A 24073-nucleotide genomic window follows, 5' to 3' on the forward strand; every position below is an offset into this window, starting at 1 on the left:
CGTGCAAAAATGATTCTAAAATTAACAATTATGCCATTGGGAACTGACCTTTGCTATAAAAACGGGTATATTTCCGTCGTGTCATTCGTTCGCGGAATGTAACGTTTCTCGGGAAAGCGAAGAAGAAGAAAAGAAATAATAAAATGTACTTACGTATTACAACTTTTAATTAACGCAGGCATGGCTTCGATATTATTAGAACTCGATATAGTTTTATCCGTATTATTAAATGAAATCAATGCCTCACTGGCACTAATAAACATAATTAAAATAAACGAAACGAATTAAAACTCGCACTACTTTCTCGGTTGCTGACAATCTTATTAATGGCGATTTTCTGTAACATATCTCCCAACACGGAGCCGTTTTAAGATAACAACTTGACGTGTGACGTATGACAGTTAGTTTTTCCTAATTTTCCGCATACCAACCAAATAACCTAATAAATTTTTAGCACAAATGTTTTAAAGTATATAAAATTTATGTTTTTATTGTATTTTTAATAAATTTTTACATTTATTTAATGTTCTTTTCTTATTTTTCATAAAAAAAGAAAAAATAGGCAACTATATTAACATAATTAATTCATTAAGAATGATGTTTATATAACCAATTTTCCACATATGTTTATAATTGTCTACTTTCGTAAATTTAATTCATTTTTTCTATTAAATTAATTTTGCTTTGTAATCAAAAAGTCACAAAAAATCTAGTTAGTACAAAAGAACCATTAGAACATTTAATCATCTAAATTTTAAATATAAATTTGCTTTAAAAATTGATTTATTTTTAAATATTTTGACGTAAAAAGAGAATCGAAGAAGACGTCAATTGATGTTTATTTTTAATATTTTACTGAGAACAAATTTTATTAATTATTTAAATAAAAATGTTTTTTTAATTAAATTTAATGAAGTTAGCAACAAAAGCTTTATTGACGTTATATGATTAATGTCAATTTAATAAAAAGTTAGGTTAGAGGATTTAAATTAATTAAAATCGATAAAAAGATTTTATTATCCAAACCACATAAAATATAAAACTCTACATATATACATAACAATTATAAAATAAAAATTAACACAGTAAAAATAAAATTGTACATTCACCATTTTCACATAAAGATTACTAAGAATATTTTTTGTGACATCATTAAAGGTTAAAATAAGGAATTAAAATAGATTTTTGACCAGCAATTAACTCACGACAAACACACCTACAATTCATTAATAATTATTTCTTATTTAGATGTAAATCAAAAAATAATTATAACAAATTGTGAACACATGACCTTTTTTTACGAGATAAAATCTTTTTTAGTTATCAATCTTAGGTACTCCTCTTAACTAAAAATCTACTTAACATTAAACTGGCCACAAACGGCCAGATTATAATAAAAGTTAGTAGCTGCGGACTAACTTCTTGCCACCAATTTTTTCTTTTAGTTGCAGAAACCATAGCGGCCGTTTGAGCCGTTTCAACAGCCATCACTTTTCCTTTTAAAGCTTCAATATCAGATTTCAAACTTTGTACAGCTTTCGCTATTTCCTGAGATATGTCCACAGATGGCTTGCGTTGCTTTTTTGGTTTTGAGTGATCTTTATTTTGTGGGTAACCGTTAGTTAATGGAATGTGGTGACCATTTGGAATGAGTTTTCTTGGTTCTGGAGCCTAAAATGGGTACAATAAATTATATCTTTAAAAATTTGATTATGATTTATTGAAAATTTTACCTCTATAGTATCCAGGTAATCTCCATCACTATGATCTGTATCGGATTCTGAAGGAAATGGAGATTCACTCCAACTATCATTGTGTCCGTTCATTTCTACTGGGGATGGATTTGGAGAATCTAAAAATAAAATAGAATGTAATTATTGAAAATATATTGAATTTATATAATATATTTCGTATGCAATTAAACAATTCTCTACAATATTATAAGTTGCATTATTGTTAAGGATTTCAAATTTTATAATCAACCTTAATATTAACACCTAGCACAATGTGAATTTCTTATTTTGAAAATAAACTGTAAATCCTGTTTTATATTTTGTAATAGAACTCGGAAATTGTCAAAAAATACATAAATTGCTTTAACTATCAAGTGTATATGTGAACGGATATTAAATAGCTATTGACTAATTCACTTCTGCCACTATCTACAAGTTGGGTGGACTAATCCGCCCAACTATCCATGGTGAAGAAATTTCTTTCTCAAAGGAAGCCAAATATCTAGGAGTAATCTTAGACAAAACCCTCTCATTGAATTGACATTTGTAGGGAGTTTTACACAAAGCTAGATTATCTTTGTGGACCTCTCAAATACTGTACTGGCTCTATGTACTTGTGGTTAGATGAATGATCACATACCGAACGGCAGACGGATGGACTCTCAATAATTTTTTAGTTTTTTAATTTAAAACAGAATTTTATATTAGTAAGTTAACTTTTTCTAAGCTTCCCTCATAAATTCTTATAATCTTATCTTTTCAGCTTTAATTTTAGAACGTTCACACTTTTTTGACTTTTCTTTAACGATGAAAATCATGTTTTAAAATTTAATTCTTAAATTCTTTTATTATATCTTGCCCATCAGGCTTTTAACTTTGTTAATAATTTGGAATTTTTGGAATTTAAACTTTAGAGGTTGTTCAATGTGTCGTATTTTCTATACTTTTTCTCGTGGATCATTTAAGATGTTAATTGAATTTGACGGTAACTATTAACTTCCTATTATCTAGTTAATTTTAATAATAACAAATAATTTGTAAATTTCAGTCGTGCCAGAAGAAGGGAGAAGTTACTCCCGAAACTAGTAGCACTGATTTTAAATATTTTTTAATAAATATCTTTTCATCGTTTTTTCAAATTTTTTCTTTCGACTATTACGATGAACCTCGAATCAAAGATCGCAAGATTAATGGTATAGCAAAGCCCGACAGACTTAGGTTATCAGTAAACTTTCACGAATTCAACAAGTACCTGGATTCTCTAGCAATGGATGTTCTGTTTGGCGTATCTCCTTTGCATTTGCATATAGAGAAAGTAGCTAGAACTACCATTTACAGGTTTAAGCAATATACTCAAAACTGCTCCGACATGTCTTGCCAATGGGCTGCAGAAGTCACTATAAGCACTGATATTGTGCTGTCACATTTGACGGGATCACTACAGTAATTAATGCTCGATACCAGATTGTACTGCCTGAACGGCAGTTCTGGATCGAAAACGAAAATTCTCTGATTCATGCAGACATTTACATGCTCACAGATGGCTCAAAAACGCCGGAAGGGGTTGGGGCAGGAGTATACTGCCTGACACTTTGGATTAAGCAAGCTTATAGCCTGGGTACGTAATGTACTGTATTCCAGGCGGAAGTATTTGCTATTGACATGGGTGCTAAAATCCTACTTGGGAGAAGGGTGAAGAACATGACAGTACGATTTTTTTCAGACAGTGAGTTTCAGACAGAGTTTCACTGATCTGGGTCCTAGGTCATTCTGAATATAATGTTGCATTGTTCCATTCAGTATTCACATAATAAGTACTCCCTCTGTTCCAAATTATGGTATATATTTCCCTTTACAATTTGTCTCAAATTATGGTATACAAAACTTGCTTTATTGTATTTGTAAAATTAGTAATTTAATTTGTAACTTAATTTAAACATACATTAGTGAAAATTTTACACATTTAAACACAGTTCAGCTGGTTCAATGTTAACGCCCTTTATGGCGAAGCTTTTCTTTATTCATGAATTTTCATATTTTTCTCGACATCTATGCGTCTGATTGTGAGAGCAAAAGCACAAGAGAGCAATTTGGTTAAGAATACAATTTGCTACAACTTTCGTTCGAAAAGTTTTTCTGTAGCATGCTCAGATTCAAATTTATTCAATTTTATAGCTGTTGCCTGCTGAGGCCATCATGGTTGACTCCATGCACTTTTGTAGTGTCGAGAATACGTTATCTAACTTTTCTTTAGTTAATGCGTCGTATAGTTCGTTTTTTTTCTATAATACTTGTCAATGTAAATATTTTAGGGTTTCTGTTGGTATTATCTAGGACTCTTATAAAATTTATGTTGTTTTCCTGATTTTTAGTAACATTTTCAGTAACTAAATAATTGGGGTTAAAATATTAATACATTTTTAGATAAATACGATTTTAACCAAGTACATATTTATTGTAAAAACGTGCTACATAGTAATTAAATAGAACAAAACACGTTTTGTAGGTAAATAAATGCCAAATACACACCCCACAACATTTTTTTATGCACGTTTTCTTTTTGAATAACGAAAGCTTAAACGTCAGCAGGTATTATAGAAAAAAAATGAACTATAGGCACTTTTAACACAATCTACTAATTCATTCATAGTTTTTGGCGATGTTTGCTTTTTTCGCGATTGCGATATTTTGAGAATTTCTGGCTTAAGTGTAAGAAGTGGTGCTATCTATGGCAACATTGGTTATGAATTATGTTATCTTGATTCATTATCATTAATTTGTATGGGAAATGTTTTCCTCTATCACCTTTAATTTTCTACTTATAACAGAATTTAACGCAGATGATTCTCAATTTTGATATTTTGAGAATTCCTGGCTTGAACCTAAGAAATGGTGATATCTATGGTGGCATTGACTATGGATTATGTTATCTTGATTCATTATCATAAATTTTTATGGGAAACGTTTTTCTCTATCACGTTTAATTTTATACTTATAAAAGAATTTAACGCAGATGATTGTCAATTTCGATATTTTAAGAATTCCTGGCTTGAACCTAAGAAATGGTGATATCTATAGTCGCATTGACTATGGATTATGTTATCTTGATTCATTATCATCAATTTTTATGGGAAATGTTTTTCTCTATCACCTTTAATTTTCTACTTATAACAGAATTTAATGCAGATGGATTGTCAATTTCGATATTTTAAGAATTCCTGGCTTGAACCTAAGAAATGGTGATATCTATGGTAGCATTGATTATGAATTATGTTATCTTGATTCATTACCATTCATTTTTATAGAAAACGTTTTTCTCTATCACCTTTAATTTTCTACTTATAACAGAATTTAATGCAGATGATTGTCAATTTTGATATTTTGAGAATTCCTGGCTTGATCCTAAGAAATAGTGATATCTATAGTAGCATTGATTATGAATTATGTTATCTTGATTCATTATCATTAATTTTTATGGGAAACGTTTTTCTCTATCACCTTTAATTTTCTACTTATAACAGAATTTAATGCAGATGATTGTCAATTTTGATATTTTGAGAATTCCTGGCTTGATCCTAAGAAATAGTGATATCTATAGTAGCATTGATTATGAATTATGTTATCTTAATTCATTATCATTTATTTTTATGGGAAACGTTTTTCTCTATCACCTTTAATTTTTTACTTATAACAGAATTTAATGCAGATGATTCTTAATTTTGATATTTTGAGAATTCCTGCCTTGATCCTAAGAAATCGTGATATCTATGGTAGCATTGATTATGAATTATGTTATCTTGATTCATTATCATTAATTTTTATGGAAAACGTTTTTCTCTATCACCTTTAATTTTCTACTTATAACAGAATTTAACGCAGATGATTGTCAATTTCGATATTTTGAGAATTCCTGGCTTAAACCTAAGAAATGGTGATATCTATGGTGGCATTGGTTATGAATTATGTTATCTTGATTCATTATCATCAATCTTTATGGAAAATGTTCTTCTCTATCACCTTTAATTTTCTACTTATAAAAGAATTTAATGCAGATGAGTGTCAATTTTGATATTTTGAGAATTTCTGGCTTGAGCCTAAGAAGTGGTGATAACTATGGCAACATTGGTTATGAATTATGTTAGCTTAATCCTTAACATCAATTTTTATAGGAAACGTTTTTCTCTATCACCTTTAGTTTTTTTTAGTCATAACAGAATTTAATGTAGATGATTGTCAATTTTGATATTGAGGGATTTCCTGGCTTGTGCATAAGAAATTGAGATAACTATGGTGGTATTGCTTATGAATTATGTTATCTTGATCCATTATAATCATCATCAATTTGGAACCAATCAACTTGGATCTAATGGCTGGTACAATGTTATTAATAATCATCTTTTTGCATTCTGCTGCATTAATAGACTCGATGTTTTTGGTCACCATTGTTCCTCCTACCCGGTTCTTGCTGTTTCTTTTTGCAGGTTCTTTATAAACAAAAGGCTAGAGTCCTATTTTGCCGTTGAAATACTGTTTTTTAGCACTGTCATAGCATGGTCTAGCCACTGCAGAAATAAACATAACTTTAGTTATGAACCGTTTGCTTTTACAGCGCTTTTCTGGTTCTGCTTCGTCCAGCGTCATGTAGTATGACCTTTTAACTTGCGTTGAGTCGTACATATCCTCAAAAGATTGATTTGATTTAACTTTCGACAAACAGAACTTTAGTTTCTTTTATTAATTAAATTAAGATTACATTATATTAAATAGATAGAAACTCGTTAATTCTCCAAACTTTCCTTAATCCATAAATTTTAGAGAAATGTATACCATAATTTGGGGCAGAGGGAGTAAATGTTTTACAAAAAAATCTATAACATTCTTTAACCTTGGTGTCTTCAATGTTCACAATTTCACTAACAATAAGATATAGTAGTAAATGTTATAATTATAAATTCGCAAATAAATTGAATTTTAAAATGTAAATTATTTTTTGTCTTCTATAAAAACAATATAACAACTTTTTTAAAACCTTTATAAACATCTTTAAAGATACCTTGGAATGTAAATTTAAACAAATTTAACTAATGCTAAAAAGCAGCATTTTAAGTGCTTTAATAACCATGTTATCCAATTACATAAGAAATTACTTACCTTCCTATTAGTAAAAAAAAAGTTTTTTATTCCACATCAATAATTAAATATTGCAAGATAAAAACCTTGTTTGTATGCAAATATTAAACTCATTTTATGTATTAAATTCAATGACTTAGCAATTTTAAACTTCTAAATAAACAAACATAAACATTTTTTAACCTCACCTTGTGGTGAATTTGATCTTGATCGAACTCTTTGTATAACATCTCCAGCTATCAATTCTAGGTCAGCGATATTACTGCTAGGGGCATTTAAAAAGCTAGCAACCTTATCAGAATAACTCATGGTCTCTACAATGCTATACATAAAAATAAAAAATTAGATAAAAATGTTTATGATAATTTATAAAGATAATAACATACGAATGTAATTCATCCACATAACGTTTCATGGCATCGGTTTTTGGCAAATCTCCTAAAGCTTTCCAAGCATCATATTTAGCTCGGCCTACAACGTCCCAAAATGCAGGTCTTCCACCCGTACATGGCCCCAATGTTGCCTGTTTATAATACGAGTAGAATCTCAACATTAAATCATGACTTGGTTGATATGAACCTAAAATAAAAAAATTATAAATCATTTTAAATGAATAACACTTAAATAATTAGGTAATCACCGTTTTTTGGTAAACTTTTAATAACGTTTACGGCTGCGTTAAATTTTTCTTCAGTCGTCATGGTATAAAAACCAGTTAAATTTGTTCCCCGCGGTTTATATTAGTAGAAAAAATGCACAAATCACATGTTATTTAACATTAACGTCGGTTAATTTCAGTCCATTACTGGCATAAAACCAGATTACTCTGCGAATTGTCAAGATGACAGATAGACATCAGAAATAAAACAGTGATACCAACGATCTTAATAAACAAAACGAAAACGACATGTTTTTTTGACCTTTCGATAACATTTACTGACCGGGGTTCGTTATAATCCATAATTATCGATGTGTTAATGTATTAGAAAAAGAAAATAAGATTAAAATAATTTTTAAAATAAAACATTATTAATTATTAATAAATTGAAATGTAGCGGGAAGAGATGTTGGTAATACAGATTTCTTCAAAATTTTTTATTTATTAAAATATTTTATAATTTTTCTATTTAACATGGTTTAAATGTATTTAATAAAATAATTTTAATATGTTATGAATAAATTTCAATAAAATTCATATTTTGATGTTATTATATACTGTAAAATAGGTTGCCTATATCGATTAATCAGTCGATGTGTGTCTTATAAGAAAAACAACCTGATAACTCGATTTTTTCTTATAAAATGGCAAATTTGCCTACTGGAATCGTTTCGCATACAAGACGCGTTCAAAGTCTATATAAAAAAGCTTTGAGGTCTTTAGAAGATTGGTATGATCGGCGGTAAATAGCTTAAAATTTCAATATTGCATTACATAACCTTTACACCATAATTAACTTGTTAATAATAATTTTTAGAGAAGTTTTCCGGTATCAAGCAGTATTAATGCGACAAAGATTTGAGGAGAACCGCAATGTGAAAGATATGCGAGTTGCTAATAGCATTGTAGAGTTGGGTGAGGAGGAATTGTTCCAAAAAGCGCATTGGTTACCAAAGAAATGTAAACGATATATATATTTAGTAATATTTCTTTTATGTGATGTTTAACGTTTTAGTTCCATTATCTCCTGGTGGTGTTGCTTATCAAAGAGAAGTTATCCCTCCTGATTGGATAATAGATCATTGGCATCCATTAGAAAAAGCTCAGTATCCTGAATACTTTGCAAAACGAGAGTTGAGGAAGAAAGAATTTATCAGGGAATATGAAAAGAAATATGGAAAAGCTTCGGTAGTTCCACACCATTAAAAAAGAAGTTAATATTGTAGATTTGCTTTATTTAAATAAATAATCAAGTAATACATAAAGTTTTATTCTTAGTTTATTAAATGATTTAATGATATTGAATTGAACTCTATTAACACCTTCAGAATTAAATACAATGATATCCAAGGGAATTTACTTAAAAATGAATGTCTAAACAATTATTGTGTAGATGTTTAGTTGTGCCATAATCTCTACAAGTATTATAATAGAAGTTGTAACACAAAATGAATTGAGGGAAATTAGGGATAGATGTGCCATGTTGGCAGATAAATGAGAGAATGCCCCATTGTGGCAACAAATTTATGACATTAATTGAGAGACAACTCAAAGTTTGTGGGGAATGAATATAAAGATAGATGTCTTCTCAATGGCGTGGAGATATAAAACAAAGGTGTCTACTAAGCTATGAATTTAAGCTAAGTTAAGTTTGTTGTTATCAAAAAAAGATTGAGTGAAAATGTTTTCTTTGACTATGAAACATAATATTTATCATTTATTTGAATTTAAGGTAGTTTGTGTTTAACACGTGCGAGGTGGGGATGGGAATGTGTGAGGGTCCTTCGAGTCTGGTTTTGATTTCGTTTTCCACATTGGTTTGTGACACCTGATTCGAGTGACCTCTTGGGAACTTACAAGATATTTTTTGTAAACTGTTTGTCCTTGTGCTCAGGTTTGTCATAATTAAGTTTGTATTTTCAATTAATTGTTAATTTTTACATTTTATTCAGAGTTTGGTTAATAAACCAGTTTTCCTTTGGAATTTTAACATTTAATTCTTCCACCTTATCCCGAAACCACATTCCACGGAATTTTCCGTAACAACTAGCAGAAGTAAAGCAGATTTATGTCGATCGATCATAAACAAAGCCATACTTTGACTGTTTTCAAAATTCGCTATAAAATTCATTTCTTGAAGGATCCTTGTAGAAATATCACCAATTATTAATTAAAGTATCTTCTTTTTAATGCAACAAGCCGTTTTGAAAAATCGCTTTCGGTTTTTGAGAAATAAATTTTTGAAGTGATCGACAATTTTTTCGAAATTTGCAATTTTCGCCGATTATGTTTTAAAAATTCGTATAAAATCGATTTCTTGGAATAGGAGTATGAAAATTTTCCAAAGTGTTATTAAAAGTGTCCTCTTTCTAATGAACCAACACGTTTTGAAAAATTACTTTTAGTTTTTGAGAAAACAATATTTGAAGTTTTGATAAAATTTTTGATGTTGCAATTTTCATCGATAATTTTCAAAATTCGCTATAAAATTAATTTCTTGAAGGATCCTTGTGGAAATATCGCCGACTATTAATTAAAGTATCCTCTTTTTCATGCAACAAGCCGTTTTGAAAAATCACTTTTAGTTCTTGAGAAATAAATTTTTGAAATGATCGACAATTTTTACGAATTTTGCAATCTTCGCCGATTAAGTTTTAAAAATTCCTATAAAATCGATTTCTTGGAATAGGAGTATGAAAATTTCCCAAACTGTTATTAAAAGTGTCCTCTTTCCAATGAACCAACACGTTTTGAAAAATTACTTTAAGTTTTTGAGAAAACAATATTTGAAGTTTTGATAAAATTCTTGATGTTGCAATTTTCATCGATAATTTTCAAAATTCGCTATAAAATTCATTTGTTGAAGGATCCTTGTAGAAATATCACCAATTATTAATTAAAGTATACTCTTTTTAATGCAAACAGCCGTTTTGAAAAATCACTATTAGTTTTTGAGAAATAAATTTTTGAAATGATCGACAATTTTTACGAATTTTACAATCTTCGCCGATTAAGTTTTAAAAATTCCTATAAAATCGATTTCTTGGAATAGGAGTATGAAAATTTCCCAAAGTGTTATTAAAAGTGTCCTCTTTCCAATGAACCAACACGTTTTGAAAAATTACTTTTAGTTTTTGAGAAAACAATATTTGAGGTTTTGATAAAATTTTCGATGTTGCAATTTTCATCGATAATTTTCAAAATTCGCTATAAAATTAATTTCTTGAAGGATCCCTGTGGAAATATCACCAATTATTAATTAAAGTATCCTCTTTTTAATGCAACAAGCCGTTTTGAAAAATCGCTTTCGGTTTTTGAGAAATAAATTTTTGAAATAATCGACCATTTTTTCGAATTTTGCAATTTTCGTTGATGAAGCTTTCAAAATTCGTATAAAATCCATTTCTTGGAATATGAGTATGAAAATTTCCCAAAGTGTTAATAAAAGTGTCCTCTTTCCAATGAACCAACACGTTTTGAAAAATTACTTTTAGTTTTTGAGAAAACAATATTTGAAGTTTTGATAAAATTTTTGATGTTGCAATTTTCATCGATAATTTTCAAAATTCGCTATAAAATTAATTTCTTGAAGGATCCTTGTGGAAATATCGCCGACTATTAATTAAAGTATCCTCTTTTTAATGCAACAAGCCGTTTTGAAAAATCACTTTTAGTTCTTGAGAAATAAATTTTTGAAATAATTGACAATTTTTTCGAATTTTGCAATTTTCGTCTATGAAGCTTTCAAAATTCGTATAAAATCCATTTCTTGGAATATGAGTATGAAAATTTTCCAAAGTGTTAATAAAAGTGTCCTCTTTCCAATGAACCAACACGTTTTGAAAAATTACTTTTAGTTTTTGAGAAAACAATATTTGAAGTTTTGATATAATTTTCGATGTTGCACTTTTCATCGATAATTTTCAAAATTCGCTATAAAATTAATTTCTTGAAGGATCCTTGTGGAAATATCACCAATTGTTAATTAAAGTATCCTCTTTTTAATGCAAGAAGCCGTTTTAATAAATCACTTTTAGTTTTTGAGAAATAAATTTTTGAAATTATCGACAATTTTTACGAATTTTGCAATTTTCGCCGATTATGTTTTAAAAATTCGTATAAAATCGATTTCTTGGAATAGGAGTATGAAAATTTCCCAAAATGTTAATAAAAGTGTCCTCTTTCCAATGAACCAACACGTTTTGAAAAATTACTTTTAGTTTTTGAGTAAATAATATTTGAAGTTTTGATAAAATTTTCGAAGTTGCAATTTTCATCGATAACTTTCAAAATTCGGTAAAAAATTAATTCCTTGAAGGATCCTTGTGGAAATATCAGCAATTATTAATTAAAGTATCCTCTTTTTAATGCAAACACTGTTTTAAAAAATCACTTTTAGTTTTTGAGAAATAAATTTTTGAAATGATCGACAATTTTTACGAATTTTGCAATCTTCGCCGATTAAGTTTTAAAAATTCCTATAAAATCGATTTCTTGGAATAGGAGTATGAAAATTTCCCAACGTGTTATTAAAAGTGTCCTCTTTCCAATGAACCAACACGTTTTGAAAAATTACTTTTAGTTTTTGAGAAAACAATATTTAAAGTTTTGATAAAATTTTTGATGTTGCAATTTTCATCGATAATTTTCAAAATTCGCTATAAAATTAATTTCTTGAAGGATCCTTGTGGAAATATCGCCGACTATTAATTAAAGTATCCTCTTTTTAATGCAACAAGCCGTTTTGAAAAATCACTTTTAGTTCTTGAGAAATAAATTTTTGAAATAATTGACAATTTTTTCGAATTTTGCAATTTTCGTCGATGAAGCTTTCAAAATTCGTATAAAATCCATTTCTTGGAATATGAGTATGAAAATTTTCCAAAGTGTTAATAAAAGTGTCCTCTTTCCAATGAACCAACACGTTTTGAAAAATTACTTTTAGTTTTTGAGAAAACAATATTTGAAGTTTTGATAAAATTTTCGATATTGTGATTTTCATCGATAATTTTCAAAATTCGCTATAAAATTCATTTGTTGAAGGATCCTTGTGGAAATATCAGCAATTATTAATTAGAATATCCGCTTTTTGATGTAAACAGCCGTTTTGAAAAAACACTTTTAGTTCTTGAGAAATAAATTTTTGAAATGATCGACACTTTTTTCGAATTTTGCAATTTTCGTCGATTATGTTTTAAAAATTCGTATAAAATCGATTTCTTGGAATAGGAGTTTGAAAATATCCCAAAATGTTAATAAAAGTGTCCTCTTTCCAATGAACCAACACGTTTTGAAAAATTACTTTTAGTTTTTGAGAAAACAATATTTGAAGTTTTTATAAAATTTCCGATGTTGCAATTTTCATCGATAACTTTCAAAATTCGCTATAAAATTAATTTCCTGAAGGATCCTTGTGAAAATATCACCAATTATTAATTAAAGTATCCTCTTCTTAATGCAAACAGCCGTTTTGAAAAATCACTTTTAGTTCTTGAGAAACACATTTTTGAAATAATCGACAATTTTTTCGAATTTTGCAATTTTCGCCGATTAAGTTTTAAAAATTTGTATAAAATCGAGTTCTTGGAATATGAGTATGAAAATTTCCCAAAGTATTAATAAAAGTGTCCTCTTTCCAATGAACCAACCCGTTTTGAAGAATAAGTTTTAGTTTTTGAGAAAACAATATTTGAAGTTTTGATAGAATTTTCAATGTTCCAATTTTCATTGATAACTTTCAAAATTCGCTATAAAATTCATTTCTTGAAGGATCCTTGTCGAAATATCGCCAATTATTAATTAAAGTATCCTCTTTTTAGAGTTGCTTCGTTAATTAAATCACCATCAATAAAGTTTATTTTGTATCTTGGATCCATATAAGTTAACATATCTTATCAGTTTTCTTATTAATTTCATTTTAATTCAAATATTGCAATAATGTGACAATATAGGATATCATTTCAGAAATTATAACCATAATGGCCGGATAGATATGCCGGATATCCGGCCGAAGGGGATGCCGAATATCCGGTATCCGGTTTTTCGCAAAATCACTATCCGTTCCATCACTAGAAACGATCGTTTAGGTTAAGAGCGCTCAGAACGAAAGGGTTTAAAAATCTCAAACGTGAAAAGAAAGTGAGTTGAGTCTTGGAGTCCGAAACAGAGTTCAGCGAGTTGAGTTTTGAAAAGAGTCAGTTAGTCTTGCAGTCCGAGACGGAGTTCAGAGTTCCAGTGATGGGAGAAACTTCCAGATCTAGAAGAAGAGTGAGCCGTTCATAAGTTAGAGTCTTGGAGTTGACTTAAGTTTTTAAGAGGTTGGAAGCGGTCAGTCCTGGATCAATTGGGAGAGTCGGTCTAGTTGATTGTAGAAAGTGAGATTGATCTTGGGTTGGGCTTCGAAATCCAGAGTTGAGTTCAGTCCACTCCAGTGGTTTTTAATCATTTTAATTCATAATAAAAAGAAACAATTCTTACAATAATAATATTTTATTTAAATAATAAATAATTAAGAATAACCATAAAAAATGTAATCATTAAGGTTACAAAATATTTTTTTCTTATTTTAGGGTGCGTTTTCTTTTGTATTCTTTAATACTGTTATTATTTGCGACTTTTTTTAGTGCCCACATTTAAACGTTTTTTAACTCTAACAAAAAAAAATATAATCCTGGAAAAATATAATAATCCTGGAAGATTGAGTTTTAACTTTACAAATAACAAAAATATTTTTAAGTGATTTTTTCATTATTCTAATCTAACCAATAATGTTCTATTCTAACTTTTTTTGCAAAAATAAACAGTTTTGGTCTGTGTTAATAAAACTAATAACCGAAAAACTTTAAGATTGTTTTTAAAGGCTATTTAATAAAAAAGACAACAATAAACTACAATTTAAAATTTTTTTTTTGATCAATAACAATAAGACTAGATCTACCATTAAAAAAAAACAATCTTTTGAAGTTGCTCATGTGATAGTGATCAAAATCACGAAAGTATTTATTTATTGCTTCATATAAATTGTTTGTAGTGCTGGTCTTAAAGATAAGACAGAGTTTTTAAAAAGGAATCAATTCCATTAGATTCGTTTTTACTCGTGAATCATTTTTCCAATTTTTTTTTATTTCAATTACGTTTCAATTAACGTTTACTTATCGATCAAATCCCAACAAAGTGTTTCGGCAGTTTCAATCAACCGTATAACTTTTCTAAAATGGCAGTAGGTGCATCCGCTTGATATCTAGATAACTGACGAAGCAACGCGAATTTTTTACGTCTCCCTTTCGACGATTCCATGTCGTACAAGGTACAAAGATTTAATAATAGTGATTCTTGAAGACCTTGAATCGGATTTTGTTGGATTGCTGATTCAAGAACAGCTATCGCTTCTTTTAAATCACCACCATATAATAAACAGACACCCATGTTGTTTAAAATCTAAAAAAAAAAATTATTTTAATAAAATTATTTGTTATTGTATTAACTTTTCAATAAACGCGCGCGGACTATTTAGTTCTACTCTATTCAGCGCTAGATTGTTGTATATTTTTATTGATCTAAAACTAGAACTAACACTAGACCTAGAACTAGAAAGCTTTTGGTTTAGTCGTGCGTCTAAAGAGTTAGTTCTAGTTTTAATTTGGTACTCAGCGTTAGATTGTGGTATTTTCATTGAACTAAAAGTAGAACTAACACTAGACCTAGAACTAGAAATATTCGGGTTTAGCTGTCTTTAGAGACGTAAGGCTTAACCGCTTTACGCGCCTACTTTTTTCGTATCTCTTATAGTTTCTGAGATAGCCTATAACACCCAAATTTGCCCACCCTATACAGTGGGAGAAACATATTTCTTAATAATCTGTTTGTGCCAGTTGCTGAACTCACCAGAATAGTTAGTGAGAGACCACAGAATTCATTTCACCATATAAAAATTATTGTATGTATACCTTTCTAGGAGCGTGACATATTTTAAGTGTTTTCGGTTAAGTACTTACAATGGGACGCATTAATTCAAAAAAGAAATTGAAACGTGTACCACAAAATAATTTTGGCAAAGCAATAAAAATACTTGTGGCAGTCAACCTGTTAAGGAAAAGCTTAATTATCATAGAAAATAGAAGAAACATGGTAACCAGGCCGACTACTTATGATTTTCTTTATTGCGCAAAAGATCTAAAAATCGTATTGCGTCTGATTACCACAAGTACCTGAACCGAATACAAAGTAATGTTATTGACAATCCTAAACTGCTATGGTCATTCACTGATAGAAAAAAGGTTAATAATTGTGAAATTCCAGTTACGACTTGGCCAATCGACGGCAATGAATGGCCCTGTAGTGGCAGACTTCTCTATTTTCTTTAGTAAAGTTTTTATTGATGGCTGTCTAGACCATAAAGATCATTCCTTTATTGGTGGTAATTTACCGCCCTGGTTTTTCTGGGGCTGATATGTGGTTCTATTAAGGCTTGTGCAGAAGAATTAGCTTCTCCTCTTTTCTTGTTATATTTGCGTTCTATTGCAAAGACGATTTTTCCTACAGTTTGAAAGAAAGCCATTATTGTACCCATTTTGAAATCTGGAAATAGGCATTTCGTTAACAATTATCGTCCGATATCGATTTTATTTATTTTTTTCAAAAATTTTTGAAAAACTCATTTATAAATATGTTTGTCCACGACTACCTTATAATATATACCTTATGAATGAGTTTTCTAAAACAAAATGGTAGTCATTTTTCACGGAGTGAATAATAGCGGTGAATAATAATCATTATCCACGGGTAGCCATCTTGACCAGACTAATAATAATTATTTGAAACGTTAAAAGTTCAAAAAACGTCAATTTAATTTAATTTTTTAGGAGTTTCTAAATGTTTGACATTAAAAAAACCTAAACAAATTCCTTTTTTCGTATGATTTAAGCATAAATTAATTAATTTTCCTAAAGAAAACGACGTTTTATAAAACTGACATTTAATTTTGACAAATTGTTGTGAAGTTGGTTACAGTTAGTAACATTGAATTTGTGTCACATTGACGTTTAACCTTTATTCAAAAATTTATTTAAAAAATAAATTTATGGAATCAATTTCAATAGTCGTGGACAAAGTATAGTATTCTACTCGCCTATAATGAGCCCTCATTATATGCTCATATAATAATACACTATTATTTCACAGTTAAGCCTACATGGATTTATACACGGTAGGTCTATGGAGAATCAACTTAATTGCATACATTGATTGTATTCAATCTTCTTTAGATGGTTACATTCAAATGGATTCGATAAAGATATTTTATGAAACTTCATTAAAACCTTAAATTATTGTCGAAATATTAATAACCAATAAACTTCAACAAAAACCAAATCTACTTCAAGAAATTTCACTGCAGCGTTAATTTTGAACAAGAAAATTAAATAGTAACAAAAAGAACGTCATAGAAACGTCACCAAATCCAAGAAACTTCATCGAATCATCAAGTTTTGACTAAAAATTTAAAGTTATATTATATAACTTCATCAAAACCTTAAATTATAGTCGAAACATCAATAACAACCAATAAATTTCAATAAAAACGAAATATACTTCAAGAAACTTCACCGAATCATCATGTTTTGGATAAAAATTTAAAGTTATTTCATGAAACTTCATCAGAACCTTAAATTATAGTCTAAACATTAATAACAACCAATAAATTTCAATAAAAACGAAAGCTACTTCAAGAAACTTCATCGAATCATCATGTTTTGTATAAAAATTTAAAGTTATTTTATGAAACTTCATCAGAACCGTAAATTATAGTCAAAACATTAATAACAACCTATAAACTTCAATAAAAACCAAATCTACTACAAGAAACTTCACTACAGCGATAATTTTTAATAAAAATAAATAAATAGTAACAAAAAAAACTTCATAGAAATGTCACCAAATCCAAGAAACTTCATCGAATCATCAAGTTTTGGCTAAAAATTTAAAGTTATTTTATGAAACTTCATCAGAACCTTAAATTATAGTTGAAATATTAATAATCACTAATAAACTTCAATAAAAACAAAATCTACTTCAAGAAATTTTACTGCAACGTTAATTTTGGACAAGAAAATTAAATAGTAACAACAAAAACTTCATAGAAACGTCACCAAATCCAAGAAACTTCACGAAATCATCAAGTTTTGGCTAAAAATTTAAAGTTATTTTATGAAACTTGATTAGAACCTTGAATTATAGTTGACACATTAAGAGCAACCAATAAACTTCAATAAAAACCAAATCTACTTCAAGAAATTTCACAGCAGCGTTAATTTTGAACAAGAAAATTAAATAGTAACAAAAAGAACTTCATAGAAACGTCACCAAATCCAAGAAACTTTATCGAATCATCAAGTTTTGACTAAAAATTTAAAGTTATATTATAACTTCATCAGAACCTTAAATTATAGTCGAAACATTAACAACAACCTATAAACTTCAATTAAAAACCAAGTCTACAACAAGAAACTTCACTACAGCGATAATTTTTAATAACAATATATAAATAGTAACAAAAAACTTCATAGAAACGTCACCAAATCCAAGAAACTTCATTGAATCATCAAGTTTTGGCTAAAAATTTAAAGTTATTTTATGAAACTTCATCAGAACCTTAAATTATAGTTGATACATTAAGAGCAACCAATAAACTTCAATAAAAACCAAATCTACTTCAAGAAATCTTACTGCAGCGTTAATTTTGAACAAGAAAATTAAATAGTAACAAAAAGACCTTCATAGAAACGTCACTAAATCCAAGAAACTTCATCGAATCAAGTTTTGACTAAAAATTTAAAGTTATATTATATAACTTCATCAGAACCTTAAATTATAGTCGAAACATTAACAACAACCAATAAATTTTAATAAAAACCAAGTCTACAACAAGAAACTTCACTACAGCGATAATTTTTAATAACAATATATAAATAGTAACAAAAAACTTCATAGAAACGTCACCAAATCCAAGAAACTTCATTGAATCATCAAGTTTTGGCTAAAAATTTAAAGTTATTTTATGAAACTTCATCAGAACCTTAAATTATAGTTGATACATTAAGAGCAACCAATAAACTTCAATAAAAACCAAATCTACTTCAAGAAATCTTACTGCAGCGTTAATTTTGAACAAGAAAATTAAATAGTAACAAAAAGACCTTCATAGAAACGTCACTAAATCCAAGAAACTTCATCGAATCAAGTTTTGACTAAAAATTTAAAGTTATATTATATAACTTCATCAGAACCTTAAATTATAGTCGAAACATTAACAACAACCAATAAATTTTAATAAAAACGAAATCTACTGCAAGAAACTTCACCGAATCATCATGTTTTGGATAAAAATTTAAAGTTATTTCATGAAACTTCATCAGAAAACTTAAATTATACTCGAAACATTAATAACAACCTATAAACTTCAATAAAAACCAAGTCTACAACAAGAAACTTCACTACAGCGATAATTTTTAATAACAATATATAAATAGTAACAAAAAACTTCATAGAAACGTCACCAAATCCAAGAAACTTCATCGAATCATCAAGTTTTGGCTAAAAATTTAAAGTTATTTTATGAAACTTCATCAGAACCTTAAATTATAGTTGAAATATTAATAATCACTAATAAACTTCAATAAAAACAAAATCTACTTCAAGAAATTTTACTGCAACGTTAATTTTGGACAAGAAAATTAAATAGTAACAACAAAAACTTCATAGAAACGTCACCAAATCCAAGAAACTTCACGAAATCATCAAGTTTTGGCTAAAAATTTAAAGTTATTTTATGAAACTGCATCAGAACCTTAAAAATTATAGTCGAAATATTAATAACAACCAATAAACTTCAATAAAAACCAAATATACTTCAAGAAATTTCACTGCAGCGTTAATTTTGAACAAGAAAATTAAATAGTAACAAAAAAACTTCATAGAAACGTCACCAAATCCAAGAAACTTCACCGAATCATCATGTTTTGGATAAAAATTTAAAGTTATTTCGTGAAACTTCATCAGAACCTTAAATTATAGTCGAAACATTAATAACAACCTGTAAACTTCAATAAAAACCAAACCTACAACAAGAAACTTCACTACAGCGATAATTTTTAATAACAATAAATAAATATGTAGTAACAAAAAACTTTATAAAAACGTCAACAAATCCAAGACACTTCATCGAATCATCAAGTTTTGACTAAAAATTTAAAGTTATATTATATAACTTCATCGGAACTTTAAATTATAGTCGAAACATTAATAACTACCAATAAACTGCAATAAAAACGAAACCTACTTCAAGAAACTTCACCGAATCATCATGTTTTGTATAAAAATTGAAAGTTATTTCATGAAACTTCATCAGAACCTTAAATTACAGTCGAAACATTAATAACTACCTATAAACTTCAATAAAAACCAAATCTACTACAAGAAACTTCACTACAGCGATAATTTTTAACAAAAATAAACAAATAGTAACAAAAAAACTTCATAGAAATGTCACCAAATCCAAGAAACTTCACCGAATCATCAAGTTTTGACTAAAAATTTAAAGTTATTTTATGAAACTTGATTAGAACCTTGAATTATAGTTGACACATTAAGAGCAACCAATAAACTTCAATAAAAACCAAATCTACTTCAAGAAATTTCACAGCAGCGTTAATTTTGAACAAGAAAATTAAATAGTAACAAAAAGAACTTCATAGAAACGTCACCAAATCCAAGAAACTTTATCGAATCATCAAGTTTTGACTAAAAATTTAAAGTTATATTATAACTTCATCAGAACCTTAAATTATAGTCGAAACATTAACAACAACCAATAAACTTCAATAAAAACGAAACCTACTTCAAGAAACTTCACCGAATCATCATGTTTTGAATAAAAATTTAAAGTTATTTCATGAAACTTTATCAGAACCTTAAATTATAGTCGAAACATTAAGAACAACCAATAAACTTCAATAAAAACGATGTCAGACTATTCGTGTGAATAATTACTTATCTGAATTTACAGATATCACTTCAAGAGTTCCACAGGGTAGTCACCTTGGCCTTGGACCCCTTTTATTTTTGATTTATATTAATAACATTGGATGATGTTTCCTACATTAAAACTTTTTACTTTATGCGGACGACTGGACGATATACTCTAAAATCTGTACTACTGTCGATTGCTGTTTGTTACAAAATGACCTCCATCGTTTCCATGGTTTCTGTTAACACAATAAATTGTTTTTTAATTATGATAATTGAAATCAATTACTTTCAGTAGAAGAAGATATAATGTTCAGTACTAGTATTCCCTTGGATCATTACTCTTATATATAGTTACTTCAATTAAGGAAGTAACCCCTGGTGTGTTCTTGGACACTAAATTGCTTTTCTCCTCCCATATTGATTAAGTTTTTTCAAAGGCCATCAAGTCATTAGGGTTTATTATTCGTACAGTGGCACCAAACCAAACTCGAACAATAGAGTAAATTGATTTTCAGTAATTTATTAATTGCATATTATGACTGTCAATTTTTAGCAAAAAGTGAGTGGAATTTTCTGCCATTCTTCCAACAAGGCGTTCTTCAACTCAGATTTACTAGAAACTTCATGTTCCCGAATTTTGGTATTTAAATAATTCCATAAATTTTCAATGGGATTTATGTCTGGGCTTTGGGGTGGCATATCCATTAAATGAGGGCAACTATATAAGAGCCAAGAACGTATTTTGTACGCCTTCTGTTTTGGATCGTTGTCTTGGTAGAATCGCCAGTCGCTTCCAAGAGATAGTTTGCCCACGCTACGAGGTAAATTGGTTTTTAAAATATTGAGATATGCATTTTGGTTCATTATTCCCTCGATGAAATGCAAACATCCTGGTCCAGCAGCTGAAAATGACCGTCACACCATCACAGATCCTCCACCATGTTTCATAGTTGGTCTTAAATTTTTTAAATGCAACTGCCCATTTTTTCTTTTCCATACATCTGACCCAAAAATGTTATATTTACTTTCATCAGTAAATAGAACAACTTTCCAAAAAGAAATATCTTTATTTTCGTGCTCTTTTGCAAATATTCAAAACATCAGATGTTTTGATTCTTTTTACTGATCAACGGTTTTGTAGGGAAAAAAGCTATATGGTAGAAAGGCGAGATTCTACCATGTAGCTTTTTTCCCTAGTTGATTCTCAACAATAATAATTTTTCTTATTAAATACCGTTCATCCGATTCAGTAAAAATTTTATTATGATCGCTCTTTGGCTTGTTTGCCACCCGATTGTGGATACTGAAGCGCTTTATTATATCGTGCATCATAGAATGGCTTCTGTCTACAATTTCTCGTACCGATTTTGATTCATGGGAATGTTTAAGCACAAATTTTCTAATTTCAATAGTTGTTTGGCATCTTTGTCTAGACATTTCGAATAAAAAGCTACATTTTCGCGTGAATAATACAAAAAAGTCAATTTGGGAATTCCCCCTGTCAGCTGTCAAAGGTTCTACATGAAATTGTTTGTAATTTTTACTTATGGCTGCCTTAATTTAGCACTAAATTGGTTATTGTCCGAGTTTTTGTACTGTTTTCGTTTATTTTTATTATAGCGAATAAATTTTTGTATTTTGTGTTTGTTTTTTGAATATGCAATTAATAAATTATTGAAAATCAATTTCCTTTTTTTCCTAGCTATTTTAGTTTGAATATTTTTTAGTTATGAAATATAACTCTACTGTCCTCCTTTTCTTGGAGCCACTGTACATGTTATTCTATTATTGTAATTTTCCAACCTAGAGTGTATTAGGTCTATTTATTTGTAAGATTTCTGACTCATAAATTTAATTTACTGCACTTGGTTCCCTTGCAACGCAGACGTTTTGCCACTGATATGGGAAATCTTATCGCATATAGGCTTTAATAGTCCGCAGTATCAAACTCGTGAGTGTTTGGTGTTTAGGTTCATCAGCACCTAACGCATACACCGGGTCCCTTGATTTTAGAAATCAGGGTTCCTTTAATAAATATTGTAGTAACGTTGATATTTTTTATTCCACTCCATTTATGTCTAAAAAATGTATTTATTCGCATTTTGGGTAGTATTTTTAATTTTTTTTTGTGTAAACTAAACAATGTTTTAGTGGGCGATACTATTGGGTTCATCCTGTTAGCGCGCTGAAGAAATACATAAATAGTGTTAGCTCTTTAGTTGTTACTCAGCGTTAGATTGTTGAATATTTTGATTGAACTAAAACTAAACCTAGGACTAGAAATATTCGGGTTTTGTCGTCTTAAGAGATGTATGGCTAAACCCGAATGTTTAGTTTTAGTTTTAGTTTTTTGCCATACATCTCTTAAGACGACAAAACCCGAATATTTCTAGTCCTAGGTTTAGCATTAGTTCTAGTTTTAGTTGTTATTCAACGCTAGATTGTGGTATACTTTTATTAACCCTTCGTGTCTTGACGGTACTTTAAAGTACCGGTAGTTTTAAACACTCATTTTAAATCATTTTAAAAAGAAAGCATTGAGCTTTAATTTAAAATAAGTTTCATTCCTTAATTTCAATAAACACGGCTTCCAGGAATTTTTAAATTAGCATCTTTTTTGAGACTTTTAGGATATACGAAAATGTAAGTTTTATTTCAACTTTTTTTTTCTCAATATTTTTCCAATCCAACCCAACAATTATTATACATCATTGTAAAGAGAAAGCTTTGAGCTTTAATTTAGAATAAGTCTCATTCCTTAATTTCAATAAACACGGCTTCCAGGAATTTTTAAATTAGCATCTTTTTCGACACTTTTAGGTTAGACGAAAATGTAAGTTTTGTTTCAAAATTTTTTTTCTCAATATTTTTCCAATCCAACCCAACAATTATTATACATCATTTTAAAGAGAAAGCTTTGAGCTTTAATTTAGAATAAGTCACATTCCTTAATTTCAATAAATGCGGATTCCAGAAATTTTTAAATTTGCATCTTTTTTGACACTTTTAGGTTATACGAAAATGTAAGTTTTGTTTCAACATTTTTTTTCTCAATATTTCTCCAATCCAACCCAACAATTATTATACATCATTGTAAAGAGAAAGCTTTGAGCTTTAATTTAGAATAAGTGTCATTCCTTAATTTCAATAAATACGGCTTCCAGGAATTTTTAAATTAGCATCTTTTTTGACATTTTTAGGTTATACGAAAATGTAAGTTTTATTTCAACATTCTTTTTCTCAATATTTTTCCAATCCAACCCAACAATTATTATACATCATTTTAAAGAGAAAGCTTTGTGCTTTAATTTAGAATAAGTCTCATTCCTTAATTTCAATAAATACAGCTTCCAGGAATTTTTAAATTAGCATCTCTTTTGACACTTTTAAGATATATGAAAATGTAAGTTTTATTTCAACATTTTTTTTCTCAATATTTTTCCAATCCAACCCAACAATTATTATACATCATTGTAAAGAGAAAGCTTTGAGCTTTAATTTAGAATAAGTCTCATTCCTTAATTTGAAT

General features: G+C 28.8%; 3 protein-coding genes across 4 annotated transcripts in view; 1 reads left to right on the top strand and 2 right to left on the bottom strand.

The window, feature by feature from the left end:
• Window positions 1-998: 998 nt before the first annotated feature.
• Window positions 999-7730, bottom strand: LOC111424497 (acyl-CoA-binding domain-containing protein 5). The gene is made up of 5 exons (XM_023058052.2): window positions 7504-7730; window positions 7250-7442; window positions 7052-7185; window positions 1734-1852; window positions 999-1671 (listed from the first exon to the last, which is right to left on the bottom strand). The coding sequence occupies exons 1-5, from the start codon at window positions 7562-7564 to the stop codon at window positions 1330-1332; spliced, it is 849 nt and encodes a 282-aa protein (XP_022913820.1). The 5' UTR covers window positions 7565-7730; the 3' UTR covers window positions 999-1329.
• A 347-nt stretch (window positions 7731-8077) lies between these two features.
• Window positions 8078-8786, top strand: LOC111424435 (NADH dehydrogenase (ubiquinone) B22 subunit). Its single transcript, XM_023057967.2, has 3 exons — window positions 8078-8263; window positions 8339-8481; window positions 8537-8786. Exons 1-3 carry the CDS (start codon window positions 8166-8168, stop codon window positions 8725-8727), a joined length of 432 nt encoding a protein of 143 aa, XP_022913735.1. The 5' UTR covers window positions 8078-8165; the 3' UTR covers window positions 8728-8786.
• Window positions 8787-13991: 5205 nt separating this feature from the next.
• Window positions 13992-24073, bottom strand: part of LOC111424455 (trafficking protein particle complex subunit 12) — a 37104-nt gene continuing 27022 nt past the window's right edge. For both annotated transcript variants that reach the window (XM_071197351.1, XM_023057992.2), the window contains one exon: window positions 13992-14958. In XM_071197351.1, coding sequence (XP_071053452.1) covers window positions 14713-14958 — 246 coding nt within the window. In that variant the 3' untranslated portion in view covers window positions 13992-14712. The remainder of the gene's footprint in view (window positions 14959-24073) is intronic.

The sequence above is a fragment of the Onthophagus taurus genome, chromosome 7, assembly GCF_036711975.1.
Source record: "Onthophagus taurus isolate NC chromosome 7, IU_Otau_3.0, whole genome shotgun sequence".
NCBI classification, from domain to species: Eukaryota; Metazoa; Arthropoda; class Insecta; order Coleoptera; family Scarabaeidae; genus Onthophagus; species Onthophagus taurus.